The sequence below is a fragment of the Rutilus rutilus genome (genome assembly GCF_951802725.1).
Source record: "Rutilus rutilus genome assembly, chromosome: 21".
NCBI classification, from domain to species: Eukaryota; Metazoa; Chordata; class Actinopteri; order Cypriniformes; family Leuciscidae; genus Rutilus; species Rutilus rutilus.
Window position 1 is genome coordinate 14,387,621 of NC_140226.1, and position 23,435 is coordinate 14,411,055.

The window sequence follows — 23,435 nt, forward strand, 5'->3', positions numbered from 1 at the left end:
AGAATGAACCTCATTGGTTCTTGCAGAAGCTCAAACGTGCTGCGTAACATGAGAATGAACCTCATTGGTTCTTGCTGAAGCTCAAACGTGCTGCGTAACACGAGAATGAACTTCATTGGTTCTTGCTGAAGCTCAAACGTGCTGCGTAACACAGGAGGATAAACCTCATTGGTTCTTGCAGAAGCTCAAACGTGCTGTGTAACACGAGAATGAACCTCATTGGTTCTTGCTGAAGCTCAAATATGCTGCGTAACATGAGAACCTCAATGGTTCTCACACGTCAAGCGAACATGCTTGAGCTTTTGCTCACCACAACTGATGTGTGAGTTGATGAATGTTTATATGTGAATAAAAGCCTAAATTCAATCTGTTCATCATATAAAATGATCGTGTCTCTTCAGAAAATTTTGGACTACACCGCTCAAATCATATGGATTAGTTTTATGATCTCTTTATGAACTTTTTGAAGCGTCAAAGTGTCAGTTGCGTAGCTGTCCACAGAGGATCAGAAAGGGTAAAAAAGATCTTCATTAATGGTACGAAGATGAACAAAAGTCTGACAGGTTTGGTTCGACATGAGGGCAAGTAAATAATGACAGAATTTTCATTTTTGGGTGAACTATCCATTTAATGATTCCACCAAAATACACAGCTACTTTTGAATGGCAAAATATCTATGGTGTAATTAATTTTATAACAGCTATTTTTAAATGGCAAAACATCTATGATGTTATGAAAAAGTATTAAAAGTAGATGTGTAATGAAATTCATTGAATGCACTTCTGAATAGAAAATCATCTATAATGTGATGAAATTCATTATAGATGTTTTGCCATTCAAATGTAGCTGTCTATTCAGATGGAAATCAAATAGCCAGCAACAAAGAAATTGCAAATATTTTGTTAAATTACAGTACATTTTGTCATTTAAAAGACAAATACACTGCCTGGACCATAAACATCACAACCTACGCTTTGGAAAATTGCCTCGGAGCAACCTGGGGTCACGTGTTTTACTGAGGGCCACAATGGTGGGAGTACAGGTTTGAACCTCCAACCTTCATTAGCTTTACTGATCTGTTATTTGAAGATACTCCCAGTGACCAGAGCACTTCCTCACCCAGAAGGAAAACATGCTATATAATAATTATTGGTTCATGCAACAGGGATCTGCCTTTGAGTGAGAGCTAAAGATACCCCATCTAGACTGGGACACAAATTTAAGATTTCAATAAACTAACTGTACCACTAAAAGCTACTTTGAGTTTTATGAATGGAAGGGTGGATGGGAACTAGTAGATTGTCGGTGAAATTATAGGGTCTCGGAAATAGACACTCTGAAACTGGTCTCTGGGTCGTTCTTCATCAAGCATGAAACGTCAAACGAATGCTGATACATCATTGTTTTTTGTCCCAAGTGGCAGTATAAAGATCACAGGTACAAAAACGTGAAAGAGAAAGGTGTGCTGAGCTCTGAGTTAAACGCATTATTGGCTTCACTTGCTTTTCATCTCCACCTATAGGTGGGTCTTCTAAAAGCGTCAGCAACAAAGAGACTCTTTCTTTGGAGTTGGTATGTCTGATCCTCTACCTTTCAGACATGTCTCGCCTTTCACTCTTTTATGAAAGAATGGGAGGAAAAATATATCCCTCGCTTCAGGGAATCAGAATCCATTAAAGGAATTGGTTAAATAAAGCTACCCAATGGGTTTTTCAGAACATCAATTTTGGTGGTTTAGTCCTGTATTTAAAGATAATAACTGATCCAAGAGTGTCTTCCAAAGATAATTGAAGGTTTTCTGTCTGCAAGAAACAATTTAAGAGGTTTTAGAATAAAACACGACAAACATCTAAAAGACCTAAAGAACACTTTGGAGTTTAGGGAAGTGTTCTGCAATGCAATAGTGAAAGCAAAAAAAAAAAAAAAAAGTACAGAGGCTGTGCTATGCTGTACAGTTATAATCAGATGTAATCTTAAGTATTAATGTGAATGAATACAATCTACATTAAAGTTGCAACAGATCTTCTCTTCTATATTGTGACGTACAGTGTACAGTGTAGGTCTAACGGACTACTAAAAAATAAAAATAAATGTAGGATAGGCGATGGGGCCTTGGTTTTATTCATACATTGGTTCCTGATTGGATTTTGAGACGTGGATTTTGAGATCCTCTCAAAAATATATGCCAGTTTGCAGTCAAGGTGAAGGGGTGGGGTTTAAGCCGAATAAATGATTGCAGAAGTCCGACATACGTCATCAGAGAGATTTCACCAGAATATGGAGTTTGAATAAACATTAGGCTACTATTGGTGTGTCTCAATCAGCTCCAAAGTTCAGTAGTCAGGGCACTGATCAGGGTGTTAGCCACAGAGCCGGACAGTAACGGAGTACATTTACTTGAGTACAATTTGTACAAAGGCGACATCTATGTATACATCTATACTCGCCCGCGCCGTCAGACCATTTGGACGTGTGCTGCTTTCAAGAGCTAAAAACTATATAAATACTGTTCGTTTTCTCACACAAACCGCTCGTTTCGTGTCTTAGGCCATCAATGTGTACTTATGATGGGGAATTGTTTCATTTGGACGATGGGGAATTGTTTTAATTTGGACTCTGTGCTTGTGTTTTGAGCCAGTGACCATAGACCTGCATTATATGACTGACAGACAAGAACGGTTTGACCTAAAAATATCAAAATTGAAACTACTGCGGAAACAAAGACACCTACATCTTGGATGCCCTTGAGGTAAGCTAAAACATATCAAAAATTAATTTCAAAGTGAACTATCCCTTTAACCATGAATTTCTATTGGTACAATATGCGTCACATGACAAAATTTACATCATCGTTTTTAAATACCTCCGTTTTGACAGTCCACACTACAACGCGAAAATGCCGTTTTCAAATGTATGCAATTTGGAGAGCGTTTTCAAAAAGCTTAATTTCCAATAATAAAAATGCCGTCTCAGTGTGGATGGAAGGCCAAAACGTAGAGAAAAAGATGAGGACAAGGCCTAAAAAGTCCCACAATGCATAGTGTAAACCAGGGAGAATCGATGCTCACTATGTTCAAATTCTGAAGCATGAAACATACAGTATATATCGTGCGAGCCAACATAATACACATCATGTGATAGATGTTTTAAAAAACAAACCGCTATTTAATTATATTTCAGCATAAACATAGGCTACATTGATAGACAGATGGTGAATACCATTTGTAATTAATTTACAGCTGAAATGTTTAAGGGATATGTAACAATTAAGGAAACTTGCAGTCTTGGCCACTTGAGAGCACGCAAGACTGAAGGTCTGAAAAATGCTGAAGCGCAGTATGCTTAACGCACACTAAATCCACACTATATCTAATAACGCTTCAGAGTGTTATTTGAGGCTAAGCGTATCCCATCATTCCTCACAAACTTATGTGCCCCTCCCCCAAATTTCATGACATGAAAACTTTCCAGTGTAAGTTAAATTAATTAGATGTTACATATAATTTGGTAGTAAAACGTAAAGTGTTGCACATTTTATTGGTGCAGTGACTGCAGACATTTATATGTGTTTTGTAAAACGTTACAAGCACCACAAGTCACGCAATCACGCAAGTGTGTCCCATTGAGTAAACTTGTTAAAACACTTGCTGTATTCACGCCCACTTGAACACTTTGGCCAAACTCCATAAATACGTGTGGAGATGCAAGTGTGGGTATTGGGACAGGCCCATCATGTAGTGAGCCAGGGTCCTTACCAGTGCCCAAATTTGGGTAGGTGATAAATATATATAGTATGTGACAAGTATGTCCGAATTCACTGTACTCATAAAAGAGTAGGCAAACTACCCAAATGATCTACTACTTCTGGCAAGATTCTGAAGTGTGCATGTACGATGCACACTGCTTCTCATTTTTTATTTGTGCATCCTCATTTCATTTCCTTGCGTCTCAGCTCCACCCCTCTTGGGATGCAAGGTAAAAAATGAGGACAAATTAATCAAAGGTAATCTTATTTGTATAATTTAATATTCACTTGAGTATCACTTCAAATTGTCATCAGCTGCACTCAAGGGATCTGCCCTTATGTTGTTAAATTTTGGTTATTTAAGAAATCCATAATAAATAATTATAAAGCAAGATGCCCTGTTGAAATATCTGAGATGTAGCCTATGGTTTATTTAAACTGCAACTGCAAACCAATTTAAACCTAAATTAAAATGATTGTGATGGATATGAAAGGGGATGCGAATTTATGTGTCTCGGTTTTTTGGACAAGAAAGACACAAATTCATACTATAGCCTATCGAACATTCTTTTCAGTGTTAGCATACTTACTCAAAATAATAACTTGAAAGTATGCGATTTCGGATACAGCCACTGATTCACTACACACACCTGTAGATCAGCGTCGACTTCATTATACCACTCATATGCCCTAATGCAGAACTATTTGCTTATGACTGCCTCTCTAGAGCCAGAAGTACGGTAATAATCGTATTTGTATGATAATTATGACCTCTGTACGATCAATAATGAAAAAAATCCCATATACTTTCAGAATTTTGTGACACTTTAAAGGTGACGTATTATGCCCCTTTTCACAAGATGTAATATAAATCTATGTTGTGCCCAGAATGTGTCAGTAAAATTATTCACATATCATTGACGTAGCTGTGGCTTCTACATCTACCGTCATGATTGTCAGTCAAAAGTAGTCGATCTCCGAATGCAATGTAATGAACTGACTCCATATGAGGACTTGTAATTTCAATGAAAAGCATGATAACTTGGATAAAAAATTATCCGTGAAATTATATGGAAACAAGCTTTAGGAGCTTTCCATTTTTACTCTCCTCATGTTATGTTGCATTCGGAGATCGACTACTTTTGACTGACAAAATTCCAGCCACCGGAAACACTAACTGATAAAGTGAGTCGTACAAAACCTTTCTTTTTAGTAAACTTTGTGTACACAAACAATGCAGTCAATGCTCAAGTTCATGTGTAGAGCCCCTGGTGATACTTCGAGCACAGTTTATGTTGTGTCGAGCCTTCTTTGTGTTTTAAAAATAGCGATTTTGATGCTATCATAGAAGTGCCTCAAGCACTCGCATTCAAAAGGCATTTTTGAATGCGTAGGCTACTTTCCAATGCAAAGTACAACTATGAACATTTAATCATTTAAAGGGGTCATGATGTTTTTATTTATTTTAATGTTCCTTGAGGTTCACTTAAAGGGTAACTCCAGAGAATGTCTAATAAGGCGAGAAGTTTCACTCTCAGTACACTTCCGGCTTCCGAAATGGTTGCAGTTCCACTTTGATTCCATATGAGGGCGCTCACAGGACGAGTGCAGAATGAATGGAGGTCTATGGCAGTATACCCCTCAAAATCCACTTTTCTCAGGATATAATTTTTTGTCTAGTAATTTGAATATTGTATTCGAAAGGAGATGCAAAGAAATTACACATTGCTGGGTGTTAGATTTTTTAGAGTCACTTATTTGCTTTAAAAAGTCTTTTAAAGTGTCAATGACGTCATACACATCGTACGACCAGAGATACTGCTTTACGGCAATCCTTCAGTCACTTTGGTGCTTTCGCGCTCTGCACTTTCTTTTCTCTCGAGGCATCGACAACACAGCTGACACAGGTAAATACACGTGCTAGACGAGTTTTTGTTTTGTTTGTTTCTGGTCCCGCTTCGGATGCCACGATGCCATCAAGCGGTATCTCTGGTCGTAATAAGTCCTTCACTGACCAATCAGTGTTCATTAGCAGAATGCTAGCGTGTTATGGGCAACAACAACTCAACCTGTAAGAAATCGAAAGGACATAAGTACTCGTTCATTCAACTTTCGACCTATAACCCATGTTGAACTTGCAAAACCTACTATCGAATCTGAGATTTCTCAACGGCAATCGGGTGAAAGAGACAAATTTAGCCGTCTAGCCCCATAGACACCCATTCATTCTGCACTCATGGGCGATCGCCCCCAGTGGAACTCTGGTGGAACTACAACCAAAATTCGGTACAATAGGACTTAATAGGGAGTAGGCAGGCTCTCCGTAGACGGGCTCTGGTAACTCTCACCAAAATTGAACCTAGGCTCTTTTTGTTAATCTAACGTTACCCGAGTCAAAACTTCGTGTAAAAGCATAATTAGAATGGAAACGGCACTTTTAAGATTGACCGTATTTTCGTTTTAGGTCAACTAAAACGAAAATGCGGTCAATCTTAAAAATGCTTTTACACGAAGGTTTGACTCGGGTAACGTTAGATTAACAAAAAGAGCCTAGGTTCAATTTTGGCGAGAGTTAAGTTAAGTTACCCTTAAGTGAACCTCAAGGAACATTAAAATAAATAAAAACATCATGACCCCTTTAAATGATTAAATGTTCATAGTTGTACTTTGCATTTGAAAGTAATAGGATGTAATACAGACTAAACTAATGCTTGCATTTGTCTGGATAGATAATGTGAAGAGGGAGAGATGCAGGTATTTGGTGCTGATTTTACATTTCCTCTGCAGACCTTAAAGATAGGCAAACATACACACTTTAAAAAGATTGAGATATGAAAATATCAATCATTATTATTCACTGGTTAATGGAGGCTGTAGTTATTCTAACGTTTGATATGGTGCAATATTCTTTTTGAAATGGTCCATATGCTTTAATAATGTGTAAGTGTTACAACTTGCGTTTCCTCTTTTAATAAACAGTTAGATGCCATTTAATTAACCATACTGAAGCAAGACCTACATTGCGGGACAAAAAAAAAAACATTTATTTGTGGGCTAATGCATTTATAAATGATGCCAGTCATAAACAGTTGGAGTCCGGCTGAGTAGACAGGTCCTCAGCGGAAAATCTGGGCTAATATAGGAGCTTGGCACAAAACTATAAGACAACCTCAAGAGCATTTGACTGTGAGAGCTGCAGTGATCTCTGTATTTTCAGCATGTGCCAAACTTGCTCTATAGGAACCACAACTGATGACCTGTTGACTTTTAAGAACCACATGTAAGATGGTCTCCTCTGCCCCACATAATGATCTCTTCTGAGGTTTCATTCTGGCCTCAAAACAGAAGTGAACAACACTATGAAGTTTAGTGTTCCAGAACGAGCTAAATTCCTTTTTGTTAAATTTTTCCCGTATGCTGTAGCCCTGTGTTGTGTGATAAGACATTCTTGAGAATTAAATAAATTTAAGGTAGTTTGTTTTTGGTAGCTTTAAAATATAAGGAGTGATGCATTTTTAAAAGAGTCACTTTTAAGGTGTTTATGTTGATTTAAAGGGACACCTAAGCTATTTGTAGTGATATATGAATAAATTCAGAGAGGGCAGTTTGTGGTTTTATGGTGTACAAATAGAACAGCTGAAACCACAGGGCTAAACTTGCCAGTAACGTGGGTTTAGAGCCTTTGGTAAGTTGTGTTTGGTCGAAATTCAGCTATTAGTGGTAGAAATAAAACTTCAAATTTCCTCTTCTACAGATGTTCCAACTTAGAACTGACAACTGCAGACAAATTACCTTCAGAAGATTTTCTTATTCGGTTTGATTTGCTTTTCCTTAAAATGTTACGCTCATTCATCCATAATCCAGAGCAAGTGGCCAAGATCCAAACATTTTCATCTGGACAGGTTTTCTTTATCCTTCATCACCACTTAAAATGCAATTTTGCTTGGAAATAAACTCCTTTGCTTGGTTTCTAAACATGGCAGCATTGCATAAACTACCTATGAATAATGTTGTATAATATGATGCTTTTGGTGGAATTCAGAAATTATCTTCTTTTTTGGCAGAAAATAAATGCACTTTGTTTTTTTCAAACGATTTAAACATTTAAGGTCAATTGAAGATTTTTATCAGTGTTAAACTACATTTACAGGCTTCCGGCTGTGGGTTTGTTCCATTGAAATTAGCCAAATTATATCGTTGGACCTTGGAAATCCACTGTAATCTATACATTTACCCTCCATTATCTTTTCTAAGTTCCGTGACATTTCTGAAACGCCCTTTCTAAATTAAAGGACAGAAATGCGCCAGAGCCTGACATTATGAGCCGTGTGCTTTTTAAATCAGCGCCTACTCAATCTCCATCTATCTTAATGTGAGATAAGCGTCTGACAGTCAACTTCATGCCAAGTGCTCGTTATTGTGAATATACACAATAACTATTTCTGAAATTTCTAAACTGTGACAGGTTACTTAGGTTGAAACCTTTGCATACTTGCAAATAAAAAGACATAATCCAACAATCATAGACTTGGATAAAGAGGAGCACAGTTTTTATGCTACTAAACAATGATTGTGTCTCTGACTCTCACTGTTCCTTGCTTTTTATAAGGTCCCATCTTTTCTTAGCCAACAAACTCTCCAGTAGCGCAGTTCAATTAAAACACACTCGCCCACTGTGCAGTATTAAAATTATCTTAATGTATATGAGATAAGGCTGAAAATTATTATTATGTTAATATGAATAGTTAAACAGCTGTACTGATACTGATACAACTGCTTCGGCATAAACACACACACACACACACACACACACACAGGGTTTCCACAAATCTTAGGTAAAACAGAGATATTCACTCGTATTCATATCATAAAATAAATGCTCATTTTTAAAATTTCGATTAACAGCTAGGGTGTTGCAAACTTTTCATTTTGCCAGGGTTAGATGTGTGTTCATGGGAACTTTATGAAAATGACATGTGTGAACATCACTGTGTGGTACTGTGTTTGGGGCCTCATAATATCTCTGCATGTGCCACTGGGAATTGCTTGTGCGTAGTTCCTATCCCACCCCGCTGCGTTTTGTTTGGGTGTGTTTCTGAATTTCTAATTACTGCATGGCTGATGCTGTTTGTAGGTTCTAAAGTGTATGTCAAGGAATGTTCAGCCTTTAATCAACAGCGATATATTTCGGATGAATCCGCAGAGTTGCTGTAAAAGTGTTTTAGAGTAAATTTTCAAGGTCATTGTTTATCTCGTTTTTGCTCACGAAGAGAACTTTTTTTTTTTTAAAGTCGTATTGATTATCATAATCATAATGGTAATTTATTGTCTGAACTATCATAAATTTGTTTTGCACCGGATTTTGCTCTTTAGAATAAGCACTTGTTTGCTGGTGCGGATCTTAATTGCAAAAGCATATATGCTGTCCCACTTTTTCGTATTCACAGACAATGTGATCATTCCAAATTAGACATTAGACACCCAAATACTGACTAGACATTTACTTGTGGCAATGTACATCTTTTGCAACAATGACATATAAAGTGGAGAATCGCATGGAATTATATGTATGGGTAAATGATGGTGGTTTTAACCACCCTGAATGGTTAAAAATTAAACCTTTAACTGAAGTGGAGGATCATAACACACCAACTATAACCAAGGATAACAATGCCACAATGTGGACTTTCATGAGTCAGCAAAAGCAATTGCTTTCCTTCCCAGAAGCTGGGATGCAGTAGGGTTAGGAAAACTACTTTAAATGTATATTACACTCGGGTCCTCAAGTTCAAACGCCAGCCAAGGGAACCACCCTTGAGAATACACTCGGTTTAGTGCCAGCATGGCAATATTGTTTTACGATTCCAAGATCTGTACATTTCCTGACCTATTATATCATATTTAAACTCAATATCTTAATTTTCCCTTAATTAATACACTTGAGCTAAGAGTTTTCTATGGACAGCGACCAATCTCATGGAGTCATTAGTCCTTATAGTCCCACTCATTATGTTAATAACCCGTAAGTAGAAGATAAGCAGGTTTCCATTTGAGTACAGGAGTATGGTGTGTTCATGAATCTATATTTACTTCTCAAAAACATCTGCATTCAAAAGGCCCCATTTAGTGCAAGATTAAAGCCAGCTCACCTTGCCAGCTTGGATAGCTCTTCTGCATACTAAACACATTTAGTTTTAGCCTTTAAATAGCACTCTGATGACAAATTGGGAGGCAGCTAAAGTTTGACATCCATTGTTACATGTTAATTAGGCTAATTGCATGGCCGTCAAACATGCTAACAATGAGCGTTCAGTCGATTGTGTGAGGGCACGACGGCTAGACAAAGCAGAGTGTGCTGGGAATGAACAAATCCCATATGCCCTGCTGTGGGATTAATCTACACGCCACACTACAGGCCATGTCTGGGAGCCAGGATGCATGGTAGGAGCCTGTGGTCTTCGCCTCTCCGCCGGTGTCTCCAGTGGTCTATGCTGTGACTATCCCCTGGTGGCCTGGCTCCAAAACCAAAGGTAAAGAAAGCTATGGAAATGACAGCGTTGCTTATAGAGGTTGAAAAATAGATATGTTTTGATCATCCTTTGAGCTATTTATTCTCGGATTTACTCCCTTTAGCGTTAGTTTCTTCATGGAAACTGCAAATTAGAGATGGTTCTATCTTTATGCTTTTTTTGGTACCTCACCATTATTGCTATCCAAAGGTTGCAAATTAAGATTCCCCTTGTGTCTCAGCAACCACCGAGGCCATAAAAATGTGTCATAAAGAATATGTTGCAATCATTTGTGGCGTATTTGCTAAAAGTGTCCGAGAAGCACTTCCTCTTATACGGTACCGCTTCCCATGGTTGTATTTAAGCAGCTACCTGATGCTACCAGTATGCGCTCACAGTGTGATGCGTTTTTGTTCAGATGCCCAACAGATGTCACAGGATTATTGCATGTTGGCATCGCTGGCACCAACAGCTGACTGAGCATTTCTGTGTTTGTCTTAAAGAGGTAGTTCACCCAAAATAAAAATTCTGTCATTATTAACTCACACTCATGCATTTCAAAACCTGTATGTTGGTATTTTTTCCAGAGGAACGCAAGCACAAGAGTTCATGGTGTTGAAGAGCTGTCAAGCTCCAAAAAAGGAAAGAAAAACAAGTAGCTGACTTGTCTTCTGAAGCCAAATACTGACATTTAGAAATTCAAAATGGATTATTTTTTACCTTTCCAAAACTTGGGTCTAGCTTGTGTCCATGTCTAGAATAAAATTTAAAAAAAAATAGCATTTTATTAAAGTCATTGACAATAAACATACTATAATTAACATATATTATTATATAATTTTGTATTTTTTATTGTGCAGGTTAATGACACAAGTTTTACTATATATATATATACACACACATAATGTATAGTTAGCACATATCATCATTTAACCAACGTGTTTTCTTTTCTGTCATGACACACTTGGTCATAAATCATAAAATGGCACCACTTAATGTATTTTCCCATTAAATTCAGCCATGAATAAACACAAAGTATAAAACTGTTTTGAAATGCAGGGCACGTTTCCAATGCATTTCGAAATATCTACTGAATGTTTTGAAGTAAACACCAGCATTTTAGATGTCTGCTTTTATATTTAGAAGCATGAAAGGAACATGTCTTTGTTTTTTCCTCCTTTCCTCTGTCTGTGGTGAAGATATTTATAAAGAGGGACCAATGCCTGGTTCTCTACCACAATTTGTTCTGTAACTGTTGATTTTTGCATCCATCCTGTTTCCTCAAGTGTAAAACGGCCATCTGTGCAGAAGCCTTTAAAGATCCCGGGCTCCTCTCCAGGGGACGTGCTGACCGGCCATATAAGCAAGTATCTGCACCAGATTGCTTTATTATTTGAGTATTGGTGAGCATAAATAACATCTGAAAGGTCAAATGAAGCTAGTTTAAATCAAACCTAAAACTCCTGCAAAACTGCAAGCTTGTGGGTTTGTAGTCTGCTTAGCCATGAAATGTCAAAACATTGAATGCCCCAAGAGGCAGCTATCAAAGAAGGGAGGGATCCTAAAGTAAACCCAGAGTCCACCCAAATGACCATCGGCCCGGCCCTGTACACAAATGGACAGCTTTAACCGGGGGCAGAATGAGTCACAGTCAGTGTGGTCAACACATAAATACAGTGCATATTGAATATTATACACTCTTTGTTGCGCACATATGCACATACTTTATGCATAATCACTTTGTTTGCCCTAATGCACAATTGCACATTAAAGCATGTGCACACACTGTTTGTATTGTATGTCACACATCCTGTCTGGGTTAGTTCCTCATTTTGTTACATTGTTGTATATTTTACTTAATGAAAGTGATGCCTATTAGGTACCATTAAGAATTTTTGTGTTTGTTTCATTGTGACATTATTTTAGTAACAATTTAGCACATTTCGCAACAATTCTCATTACCATGCAAAAATAAATCTCATTTTCATTACTGGATTGTGAAATATTTATGTCATAGTGGTATATATTTGTTCTATTGCCTTTCATTTTTGCTGATTAGAATTAAAAGAACACCATTAGAATCACTATTTATATCTCAAAACAAGGCAAATGTGAAATGTGCGAATTCATAAAGGTCATGTCAATTTGAGAAATAATGTTATACTCAGTATATATATATATATATATATATGAAATGCGGCGTGTGTGTGTGTGGGTATGCCTTTGGCTAATTTGGCCTATGAATAATGCTTATGAACACTCTCTATATAGACACTAGATATATATTTAGATACAAATAGATAGTTTGTCACATTAATCTATTTTTAATCTTTGTTTAAACTCCACTTAAAGCCAGCTAGGAAGAGAGTAGCAAGACATTTATTCAAAAGGAATGGAAGCAGAAGACTTCACGCAACAGTGATTCACTTTGACATATCGCAGTCTGTTCGGTATATATTATGATTAACGTATAATATTTGAGGTGTTTTTCTCATTTATTTTTTCATGTCCACAAACTAAACAGTCTGGTCTAAGAATTTGTCCACATAAGGTGGCTTGTCTGGAGAGCACCATCATGTCCTGAAGTGGTGTGTAGCCTGGGTTTGTCAGGCTGCCAGTTCCACACCATGCTTGGGCTAGAAGCAGACAGAGCTGAGCCAACCCAGTCCAGTGGGTGTAAAAGACATGTCGACTTGTTTATTATATAGTTTGTTCTCTGGCACCCATGTCGAGGACTATAGTATGCAAAGCTCATTTCAGCCGAGTCATAAGACATACAGCCTCAATGAATCCATATGAAGCATGAATGAACATGGTTGAAAAGAATAGTTTATTTTTATTGATACTGGCATGCCTAGGCTTTGGCTTGTACTGAAAAAGTACAACATATTTCAAAAACCAAACAAAAAAAACATTAATGCCAAAATGATTAAGACTTTGATTCAGCAATTAAAATCATCAAAAGTGAGAGCAAAGCCATTCCTAATGTTACAAAAGATTTTTTTTTTATATATAAATGCTGTTCTTTTGAACTTCATATTCATCAAATTACCATGGTTTCCTAAAAAATGTTAAGCAGCACAACTGTTTTTATCATTGAGGATACTAAGAAATGTTTCTTGAGCAGCAAATCATCATATTAGAATGATTTCTGAAGGATCATGTGACACTGAAGACTGGAGTAATGATGCTGAAAATTCAGCTTTGCCATCACAGGAATAAATTACATTATAAAATATATTAGAGCGCAAACACCATCGCACAGGTGATGGTGCGTGGGAAAAAAAGACCATGTATAGGTCAAGTAAAATAAAAAACAAAGAACTCCCGCACACTATCCGTACTTGAAAAAAGTAAAGAATAAAGAATAATAAAGAATTTTTGATACTTTTTTTGCAAGTACGGATAGTGTGCGGGAGTTCTTTGTTTTTTATTATAAAATATATTGAAATAGAAAACTTTTAAATTTAAAAGATTTGAATTTGTTACATTATATATTGAGTCCTACAGGTATATATTCAATTTTACAGTATCATCCCAGCTACTGTAAATTGTGGTGTAGTAGAAGTGCATTGTAGGCCTATGTACAGTTGTTGTGGTTTCCTGTTGGTGTTTGTGGCTAGCTTAGCTTGCGCCATATATTCTCAGCAATTTGTCCTAGTAATTGCCTTGCTGTCCAGTAATTACAGTCTTTATTGTAAGCAACCTAGTAAGGAAGCATCTGCTGGGAGAATAAATGCAGTGCAAATGGGAATAGGTGTGAATAATAGTCTGTTGTTCAGTGACCGCTTTCACCACTATGACAGGAAATGTGTGTCAGCTCTCCTGTCGGCCTGTGCAGAAACTCGGGCCCCGTTAGACGTTTCTGGCATGAATGGCAAACGCATCCTTTGTCAACTCTGATTTTTTCATGCGTTGCTTCCATCTGGGAGCATAAAGAATAACATTAGCATTGCTGTTTGGGTTAATAGTGAATATTCGAGATGCTCTTTTTACATGTTAAATGGCTTCATTTAGAGGGCGTCTCACCAGGGCATGCTTGTGTCTTAGAGTTTCCACCTTGGCTAGGCTCATCTCCAGACCTCTCATTCTTTTGTCATGCACCGCTCCTCTCATTGATTCACACAGGAACCGCAGGACCAGTTTGAGAGACCAGGAGCCCGGCAGCACCCTCAACACACTGACTAAATCAAAAGACGCTGCATTTTGGTTCAGCAGGTCCACGGCTGCGATCACATGATGAGTGGACTCGAGGTAGATCTGAAGCAGGGTGAGGAACATTCCCTGTGTGAACTTCCCGTCTCGTCCAGCAGAGGTCCTCCAACAGTAGCTTACGGCAGCCTGCTGGTCTTTTTCTTCATAGACCAAAACCTGCAGGGCCTTTTTGTGTTTACCAGATTTCCCAAGCAAAATTGCTTTCTCCACATGAAGAGACGAGGATGTTATTTGCTCTGTGACAATAAAGGGTACAGCAGTTTATTTTATCCATGGACTCTTTGCATAAGGAACTGAGAACATAATTTGAAGTGCACTCTCAGAAAAAAAAGTTACAAAAGCAGTCACTTACAAAAATTACACCTTTTTACCTTATTTACTCCTAAAGGGTACTGCCCCAGTGACCGCTTTTCGACATTTTTCCTGACAGTGTATCAAAGGTCTTAATCCGCATGTTTTGTGCTCACCATATATAGTATCAGCATTATATAAAGAAGATTGCCAGAGTAACATCTGTAGTTTATGTCTCATCTCTTCCCTGCCGGTTTCATTACTGTAGTCAACCTCGGTTGACTGCAGTATCCATTTGATGTATGATGAGATGAGCATGGCATGATGCTTTTCCTCCTGCGAATTGAAAATGTGCTTCTTAAATGGAATTTAAACTGACATTAAAGGAGTCATGTCATTCATTGTTACATACATTTTGTCACTGAGATCCACTTATGTCTTTTGCATTATAATTTTTCACAATTATTTCTCACTCTCTTACTGACATACGCGGAGCTTAAACACACGAGCACACTTCTGAAACCCAAAATGAAAAATGGGACATAGTTTTGTGGACTCTTAGCATTCCCCTGGCCTTGGACTTGAGACTAGAGTGGAATTATTTCACTCAAAACATTGCCTGCTGTTGCTTCTGAATGCTTTTCAAGGTAAAAGCTGCCAATAACTGCTGGTCTAGGATCAGTTTTCTTCATAATAATAGCAAATTGGCTAAACATATTTGGCAAACAATCCAGTGTGTATCTGTGTTTGCGCTCTGGAGAACGTCAAAGGTTTCTATTTACAACGAGATTTTGCAGCGTTGTGCAATCACAAACATATCTGTCGATTTCTTGAACGCAATGGCCAATCAGACATAGGCTACGTTAAGTTTAGCACTAAACCAGACCTCTGGTGTTTTGAGCGGTGAGTGGATTCTGAGTTCTGCACGCTCACAAATCCTCTCTTTATAATCAACAATTATGTAAATAAGAGATTCATTGTGGAGCCAGCTTCATTGATTATAACAGAACTTTGTGAGATCGCGATGAACTAAGATGAGTGACAGCTTTTTAGGGATCAGTCTGCTTGCTTTTCTGTTAAAATGAACAGTGATTTGTGAACAAATAACAATTTATCTGGAGAGTTTATGCTGGGATAGGTTGTTGCTATAGGCGAAACGTAACTTGAAACTATTTCAAGGAAATCTATTTAAATGTGTTTTTAAAGGGGAAGCGCATCTCCTTAGCCTTACACACGTCTACATTTTGCTGCTGTGCCTTTAAGAAAACGTCACGTGTTATTTAATGAGAAGAAGTTTTACACTTTTTCAGACATTTAACTCTTAAATCCACCAAGAACAATAACTATAAAGATAGCTATAATGATAAATGTATTAGCGTCCACACCAACGCACGACATCACTCTGTTTATTATAAGCACACTCTTCGGTTCTGTCGTCTACTGCTTTAAATGCTCAAGCTCTTTAACGTAGGATACATTCTGATTGGCTGTCAATGTTTTTTATTCATCAGCTTGAAAAAAGTTGTGAAAGTGATTCAAGCAATGTCGTTTCTCTGTGCCGGTTTTGTTCGTTGTGATGTGGACTTTTAAACCTATATTTTTATTGTTGTAGTTATGGTCCCTGGTGTGAATGGGCCTTTATCGTTGGTTCATCCAAATTCTAGAGTTCCATCTGTTTAGTAACCATGGTGATTTCTGTTTGAAACTTGTTAGTCTTTAATTTAAGACTTAACTTTCTGTAATACGTTCCTGAGACTGAGAAATAATAGCATTTATCCTGCTTTCTTCTTATTACGTCAAAGTGAACGACCTGGTGATGTGTCTGATCGCCCAGTGCTGATGTGTAAAACGTGGACGGTCATGTGTTTATGCGATGCCACAGAATTGCAGAAGTTCAGAATAAGTTTTTTTGCAACTTAATTTCAATAAATCTCTTTTTGGACTGAGGAGGAAGCGTTTTGTTATGAATGTTAATTATTTTTTTCATTAACTAAACCTAAAACTATTATACACATTTCTGTTAAGTGAAATAAAGCTTAAATAAAATAAAAATATTATATGAAAAACTTATTTTAGTAAGTTGCCATTGCAACATTTCTAAGTTAAAGTTCTAAAATTACAAACTGAAATAAAAGCAAAGCGAAGTTACTAAAAATGTAACTAAAATTAAAACGAAAACTGAAAAAATAATTAAGTAATAAAATCTAATTTTAGATATTAATAGATAAAAAATAACACTATATAGAAACACTGTTTCATATATATAAGCTTTTTGTAATTCAATGTAAATCTGATTCCTCATGATCCTACAAATCCTCATCAGGCTGCAAGCAGAATAGTACCTTGCTGTGTAATTCATTGACTAAAAATTCCAAGTAAAGAATCATGGCAGCTGCGTAGTTGTTGAGAATGGTAAGGACTTCCTCCGGTGCAAACATAATGTGACTGCTTGCATGCATCTTTGTAAAGATCCGTATTCCAGCCTATATTAAAATAAAGAGCATGATTTAGAAGCATTTCAAACACATTGCTGGCAATGCAGTAAATCAAATACTGTTCAAAATGGTCAGGAATATTTTTTTTTCTTTGAAAAAATCAATACTTTCATTAAGCAAGGACACACTCAATTGATCAAAAGTGATAGTAAAGACTTTTACATTGTTACAATTTTTTTTTTTTTTTTAGATAAATTGCTGTTCTACAGCTTGTTTGTTCAAATTCTAGGAACATAATGTTGTTTCTTTTATATTGCCATGCCAGGGGCCAAAGAGTAAACTAAACTAAATGAAATCTGTATTACTCTGCCCTCTGCTGTTGATACACAGTATATACTTGCCTCTTGGTCTCTCTGAAGAACCCAATCTACAAACTTCCAGATGATGGGTTTATGTTTCAGATTTGAGAGAGTATTAACTATATGCTGGAAGACACTGATGTGTAAGGGGTCTTCGCTCTGGTCCTCCACAATTTTAACCCAGGTCTGAAAAAAAGAAAAAGAACTAGGTTACTTTCCTTCCTGATTCATCTATACTCATCGCTCTTGATCTTTCAGTATGATTCAAAGATACCTGAATTGCATTGAAGTGCTGGCCTTGGCTTTGATAGAGCAATCCAAGTGTGAAAAACCTGAAATGGCAGGAAATTAGTTTGGCTCTTAAGCGCACTAGAAAATAACCTGTAAACGCTGAAGTAGCCTCAAATGACGAGCGCAAACCTTTTGTGTTGCTCCAAGTCAGGCACACACATTTGGAGGTTACAGTCATTCTGCGAAGACACGAGCTGGTCCAGTTTTTCATATTCTGCTTGTTCCAAATACAGCTTAAAGAGCGCAGAGTCAATGTCCTGAGGACATATTTGGCCCTGTCCTGTTGGCCTGACTTCTCTCAAGAAGTCATCCAAAAAGCTTAGGTATTGCTGAAATGTCGGCCAGTCGTCTCGACTTAACGTCCACAGGTCCTTGGCATTGCTGACTGCTGTTGTCTGAGGTGTAAAGTCTTCATTCACAACAGGCATAGCTGGATAAAGGCTAATGATTTCCCTTGGGTCTAGTTCACCTTTACTGGAAAATAAAAGATTACACAGTGAACAAAAATTGGTTTGGGATTTACAGTGCTTAGAGTTTTCACTTAGAAATTGCTAGTAAATTTCACAAATAATGAAAAAGAAACAGCAACACATTGATTTATATGTGAAATGTGAATGACTGAAATAGTATTTTCTTGTGAATGTACTCCAATAATCTGTCACAATTTGCTACAGCTGTGTGGTCATTTGCAGTATTCATTTATTTTTAAAGCAAAAGCTGTCAAATTGTTTTCCCAAATACAATTAAATGTTAAAGCATTACTTACATAAAAAGCTCCTTTGCCTCCACAAAAGCCTCTCTGTAGAACTTTATCATTCCAGATGTACAGATGACATTTTTATGTAGATCCTAAAAGTAAAGTGATGAATGACATGAAGGATTGAGCTGAGCTGTTGTTTTGTCATAACCATATCAGCTTCCTCTCCCATATATATAAATATATATATGTGTGTGTGTGTGTGTGTGTGTGTGTAAAATAATCTTAAAATAATCTTAAAATAAATATGTATATATATAAAATATTAAACTTAGAGCAGATTTAATTCTAAAATCTTGCAGTACATTTGATGTGAGCTCATACATTCAGTCTGTGAACTAATGCATTTTTGACCTTTGCTTAATACCGTTGTAAGATGATTTTCAATCCTAATGGAATGACATCTGTGCATCTAGTTCAAGTGCTCATATGAATTACCTTTGCTCAGTGTGTCTAAGAAGCTCAGTCACAGACCTACTTATTTTCACTGACCCCCTGGCACCATTAAAGGTATTATGTGTGGTTTGTATGCTTTAAGCATTTACTCTTTTCAGCAAAATGTACCTACTCATTAAACATAATCCATGAGTTAGCATTATGATGAATTAATGAGGTATTATTGACACCAATGGGTCAAAGAGCACGGTCCATTACCCCCTACTGGTAGATGCTGTAACTACAGCATTAATCTGTGTTGTTTCTTTATTGATGACCATTCAAAAGTAGCAGTGTATGCTGACAGTATGTATATCTATCTATCTATCTGTCCTTCTGTCTATGTGTCTGTCTCTCATTATTTAGTGCCATTGAATGGGGGGTATTGTAGACTTCCTTGATTTACGCTGGCTTATGGATTACATCTGTCTAGTGTATTAAAGGAAGATAAGACATAAATCCACTCTGTTTAGTACTTTATCATCAGTCTTACCTTATACGAATCTCTTGGCAAGAGATCTTGAACCCTGTCCAGCAGTGTCAGGGCTTCATCAACTCTCTGTCTCTTAACCAGCTCTTGAATCTGATCCTCCAGCGGAACTGGTGACAGCCGGTGAATCTCTTTGTCAGCAACAACGAAAACACTTTCTTATAAAGTGAAAGAGAAGTAAAGTAATTAAAATAATTAAAAGTGTCCCATTAAATGACTGTATAATCAAAAGTATGACAAGATAAATTATTATTAGGGGCCGTTGACACCGTTTTCAACTAAAAACTGAAAACTTTTTATGTGTTTTGGTCGTTCATTTACACGACAACGGTGTTTTGGGGTCCTGAAAACCCAACCTTTTGAAAACAGGTTTCAGAGTGCAAGTTTTTGAATACGATGCCTTTATCGTCTCAGTGTGAACTACAAAAGCACATATGTGTGAAAACGGTGACATCATGCACATGCATATTACGCGTTCATTCTATAAGCGCGTAGTTTCATTACTAAGTGACATCGCCAACTACTGGCCTGACAGAATAATACAGCGTATTTAGTCGTTTTCACGGATCTGTGTGAACGGGGATCATTTTGACAACGTTGCCCTCTGTACCCGAAAAACGCGAAGACGTTTTTTTTCCATTTGAGTAGTTTACACAATACCGTTATCAACTAAAACCTGAAAACTCTTTATGCGTTTTGGCCGTTCATTTACACGACAACAGAGTTTTGGGGGCCTGAAAACTTTTGAAAACAGTGTGCAATTTTTTAAAAACGATATTGCAATCGTGTAAACTACAAAAATGCGAATTTGTGAAAACAGTGAGGTAATGCGCATGTGACATCACCAGCTACTGGCCTGGCATGATTAATATAGCATTTTTAGTCGTTTTCCCAGATCCAAGCAGAACTTAAATATACGAGCAATGGAGAACAATTATGGCGCCTCTGAACTGACTGATGAATGATTTTTGAAAGATTAATGTTGGATTGTAAAACGAACCTTCTGTTGAGACGAGAGATTTGGCACTTTGTAAAAGGACAGTTTGCTTCAGCTGTTGGTCCAGAATGCTGTAGATATGAACTGTCTGATTTTGTAGAGCCAGCACATATGGGAAATGCACTGCAGCGTCCACCACTCCATCAGGCCACTGTACAGGAGGATGCTGGGAAGTACCATTCTTCATCACAAACATGCCTGCATAACATATAGGCCGCTTTTACTTTGCTACTTTTTAAAGCAAATAATTAATTTGCACAATAACTAGCTCTCAGTGTGTCAAGAGTTTCAGTTGAATATTTTTAATTTATTAAATCATATATATATTTATTTATTCTACAATTCCTTTGAATTAAATCATTGAAAATAAAAGAGAACTAAAAATAGTAATAAAAATAGTAATAAATTAGCCAATAATTTAAATACAGCTATAATTGCTAAGGTACATAACAGTCAGTTAAGATTAAAAATTGAATTGATAAATGCTTGAGTTCATATTTTTTTAATTCTTATAACTCGTTTGACTCATATGAGATAAGGGTATAAAAATTCTTACCCAAACTTCCAGGCCCATTTAAAATGAATTCTCCTTTTCCAGATTTGTTGGCAATGATATTTTGTTTTCCCAGGTTATGTTGAAAAAGATCTAAGGTGGTTTGGCTCTGATAATCATGGAGCAAATATCTGTCACAAGTGGCCACACACAGACACGTCCCATGCGCAGCCAGAACCACAGGCTCCTGCGGCAGAGCCACCTGTCTCACACACTCCCATCTGTCCACACACACATTATAAATGCTCACTATTTTCCTCTTGGCCGAAGCTGCAATGAGTTCCACTGAATCAGTCTGAATCACTGACTCAGTGACACAGAAGAGTGACACGTTCTGGATTTTCTTCAGGGCAGGAATGGGTTCCAGGGAGAACATGTTAAGCGCCGTGACTGAACCATCCCAGAGAACTAAGAGATGGTTCAGAAAAGGGACCGCCGTCAGCTGGCCGATTGCTCCGCTCCGGCCCATCTGTCTCTTCCCCACCTCCCGCACTGAAAGGCTTTCTTCACCGCTCACGCTATTTAGAGTGATGTACTCGATGAGTCCCTCTTTGGACCCAATATAGAGGTTTTTACCAAAACACTCCAAACATTGAATGCTGGATTTGTCTCTGCCTCTCCCTGAGGGTATTTTTTGGAAGACTAGCACAGGAGTAAAGACTTTCATGGTTATTTACTCTTAATTTAGCTCTCAGTGGCACTTAAAAATAAATGAGAAACCTAGTACACTGGGTAGAGAAAGAAAACAGCCTTCATTAGCTCAGAAATCTATGCTGCAAACAAAGCAAACACATTACGTTACATGATAAAAATACAACCAATTCAAATAATATGTCCCATATATAAAGTGTTTGTTAGCCACAATGCTAAATGAAACGAGTTAAGAATGGTCTCACCTCATTAGCGTAGAAGCTGTCAGTGTTAGGGACGTTTCTTTTTTGCTCAAGTGTATTTTGACCTTACCATGTGACTCTCATCCTGGAAGGAAGTTGGAGTCAGCAGTTTTACTGCTTTTACTCTGATGGCTCTGAATAGGCTGGTTGCACAATGCCAAATATCCAAGAAAGTGACACAAAGATATAAACCCTTTGGTTAAAAATTCCTTGTATACCCTAGAAACAAGTTTTCCTAGAGTGAATAGTCTAAAAGTGGATTATAGTTAAAGGTGCACTCAGCAATATAAATAAATAAATCATTAATTTTTGAAAAATATGTTTAAATATGTCTTCTACACTTACATGAGATTAGAGGTGCGTTCACACCATGTCATGATTACCATAATTACTACTTAGAGCTGTTGGACTAAATCCACAATATTAGTCAGTGTGCAAATGCCTTTTAAGTTGACTTATCTTATTTAAACATTGCAGAATGGGTATTTTGTGTCCTTTTGTGTCCTTTAGCGTTTTTGCTAGTATACAGTGGGTACGGAAAGTATTCATACCCCCGATAAATATGATCAAAAATGGCTGTAAAAAATAAATCTTTCATTCAAAAAATGTGATCTTTCATTCAAAAAATTGGCAAAAATCTAACCTTTCATTGAAGTAAAAGAATTCAAATTGGGGGGGAAATCACATTATGAAATAAATGTTTTTCTCCAAAACACGTTGGCCACAATTATTCAAACCCCTAGAATGTTTTATGAATAAAATATCTCTGAAGTATATTCCCATTAATATTTACCTTTTTTTTAGCACACCAGGGGGACTAGGAACATGAAATTGTCCAGCCATGACTTCTTGTTTCACAGGATTTTAAATATGAGGAAACACAAAGGCCAAATTCCCTTAATCATCCATCACAATGAGTAAAACCAAATAATACAGTTCTGATGTGCATCAAAAGATTGTTGAGCGTCACAAAATAGAAAGTGGCTGTAAGAAAATAGCTAAATAATTGAAAATACCCATTTTGACCATCAGGGCAATAATTAAGAAGTTATAATCAAGTAAAAATGTTACAAATCTGCCAGGAAGAGGACGTGTGTCTATATTATCTTAATGCACGGTGAGGAGGATGGTTTGAGTGGCCAAAGACTATCCAAGGATCACAGATGGAGAATTGCAGAGATTAGTTGAGTCTTGGGGTCAGAAAGCCAATAAAAAAAAAATCAAACAACCCCTACATCACCACATGTTGTTTGGGAGGGTTTCAAGAAAAATGCTCCTCGCTCCTCCAAAAACAAACTCCAGCATATTCAGTGGTCAGACACGACTGGAACTTCAAACAACACAGCCAGGGTTCTGTGGTCAGATGAAACTAAAAAGATAGCTTTTTGGCAGCAAACACGCTAGATGGGTTTGGTGCGCACAAGGATAAAAAGTGCCCCATGTGTACAATTTAATATAACACTGG

At 37.2% G+C, this 23,435-nt stretch overlaps 1 protein-coding gene across 2 annotated transcripts; it reads right to left on the minus strand.

Moving 5' to 3' along the window:
• Window positions 1–13,075: 13,075 nt before the first annotated feature.
• LOC311280355 (transforming growth factor-beta receptor-associated protein 1) lies at window positions 13,076–22,030 on the minus strand. 2 transcript variants are annotated; one of them, XM_084392460.1, is made up of 11 exons: window positions 21,081–22,030; window positions 20,528–20,722; window positions 19,531–19,658; window positions 18,612–18,694; window positions 17,975–18,319; window positions 17,829–17,886; window positions 17,597–17,740; window positions 17,103–17,243; window positions 14,937–15,096; window positions 14,284–14,705; window positions 13,076–14,179 (listed from the first exon to the last, which is right to left on the minus strand). In XM_084392460.1, exons 1-11 carry the CDS (start codon window positions 21,742–21,744, stop codon window positions 14,033–14,035), a joined length of 2,487 nt encoding a protein of 828 aa, XP_084248586.1. In that variant the 5' UTR covers window positions 21,745–22,030; the 3' UTR covers window positions 13,076–14,032. The 2 variants fall into 2 exon arrangements, with proteins under 2 accessions (XP_084248586.1, XP_084248585.1); XM_084392459.1 differs by having other exon boundaries at window positions 19,531–19,685.
• Window positions 22,031–23,435: the final 1,405 nt, after the last annotated feature.

Coding starts and splice junctions, on each gene's coding strand:
- LOC311280355 (XM_084392459.1), bottom strand. CDS start 21,744: ATGAAAGTCTTTACTCCTGTGCTAGTCTTCCAAAAAATACCCTCAGGG. Junction 17,887..17,974: donor GACTTGGAGCAACACAAAAG/GTTTGCGCTCGT, acceptor CTGCCATTTCAG/GTTTTTCACACTTGGATTGC. Junction 17,244..17,596: donor TTCTTCAGAGAGACCAAGAG/GCAAGTATATAC, acceptor ATTTTAATATAG/GCTGGAATACGGATCTTTAC.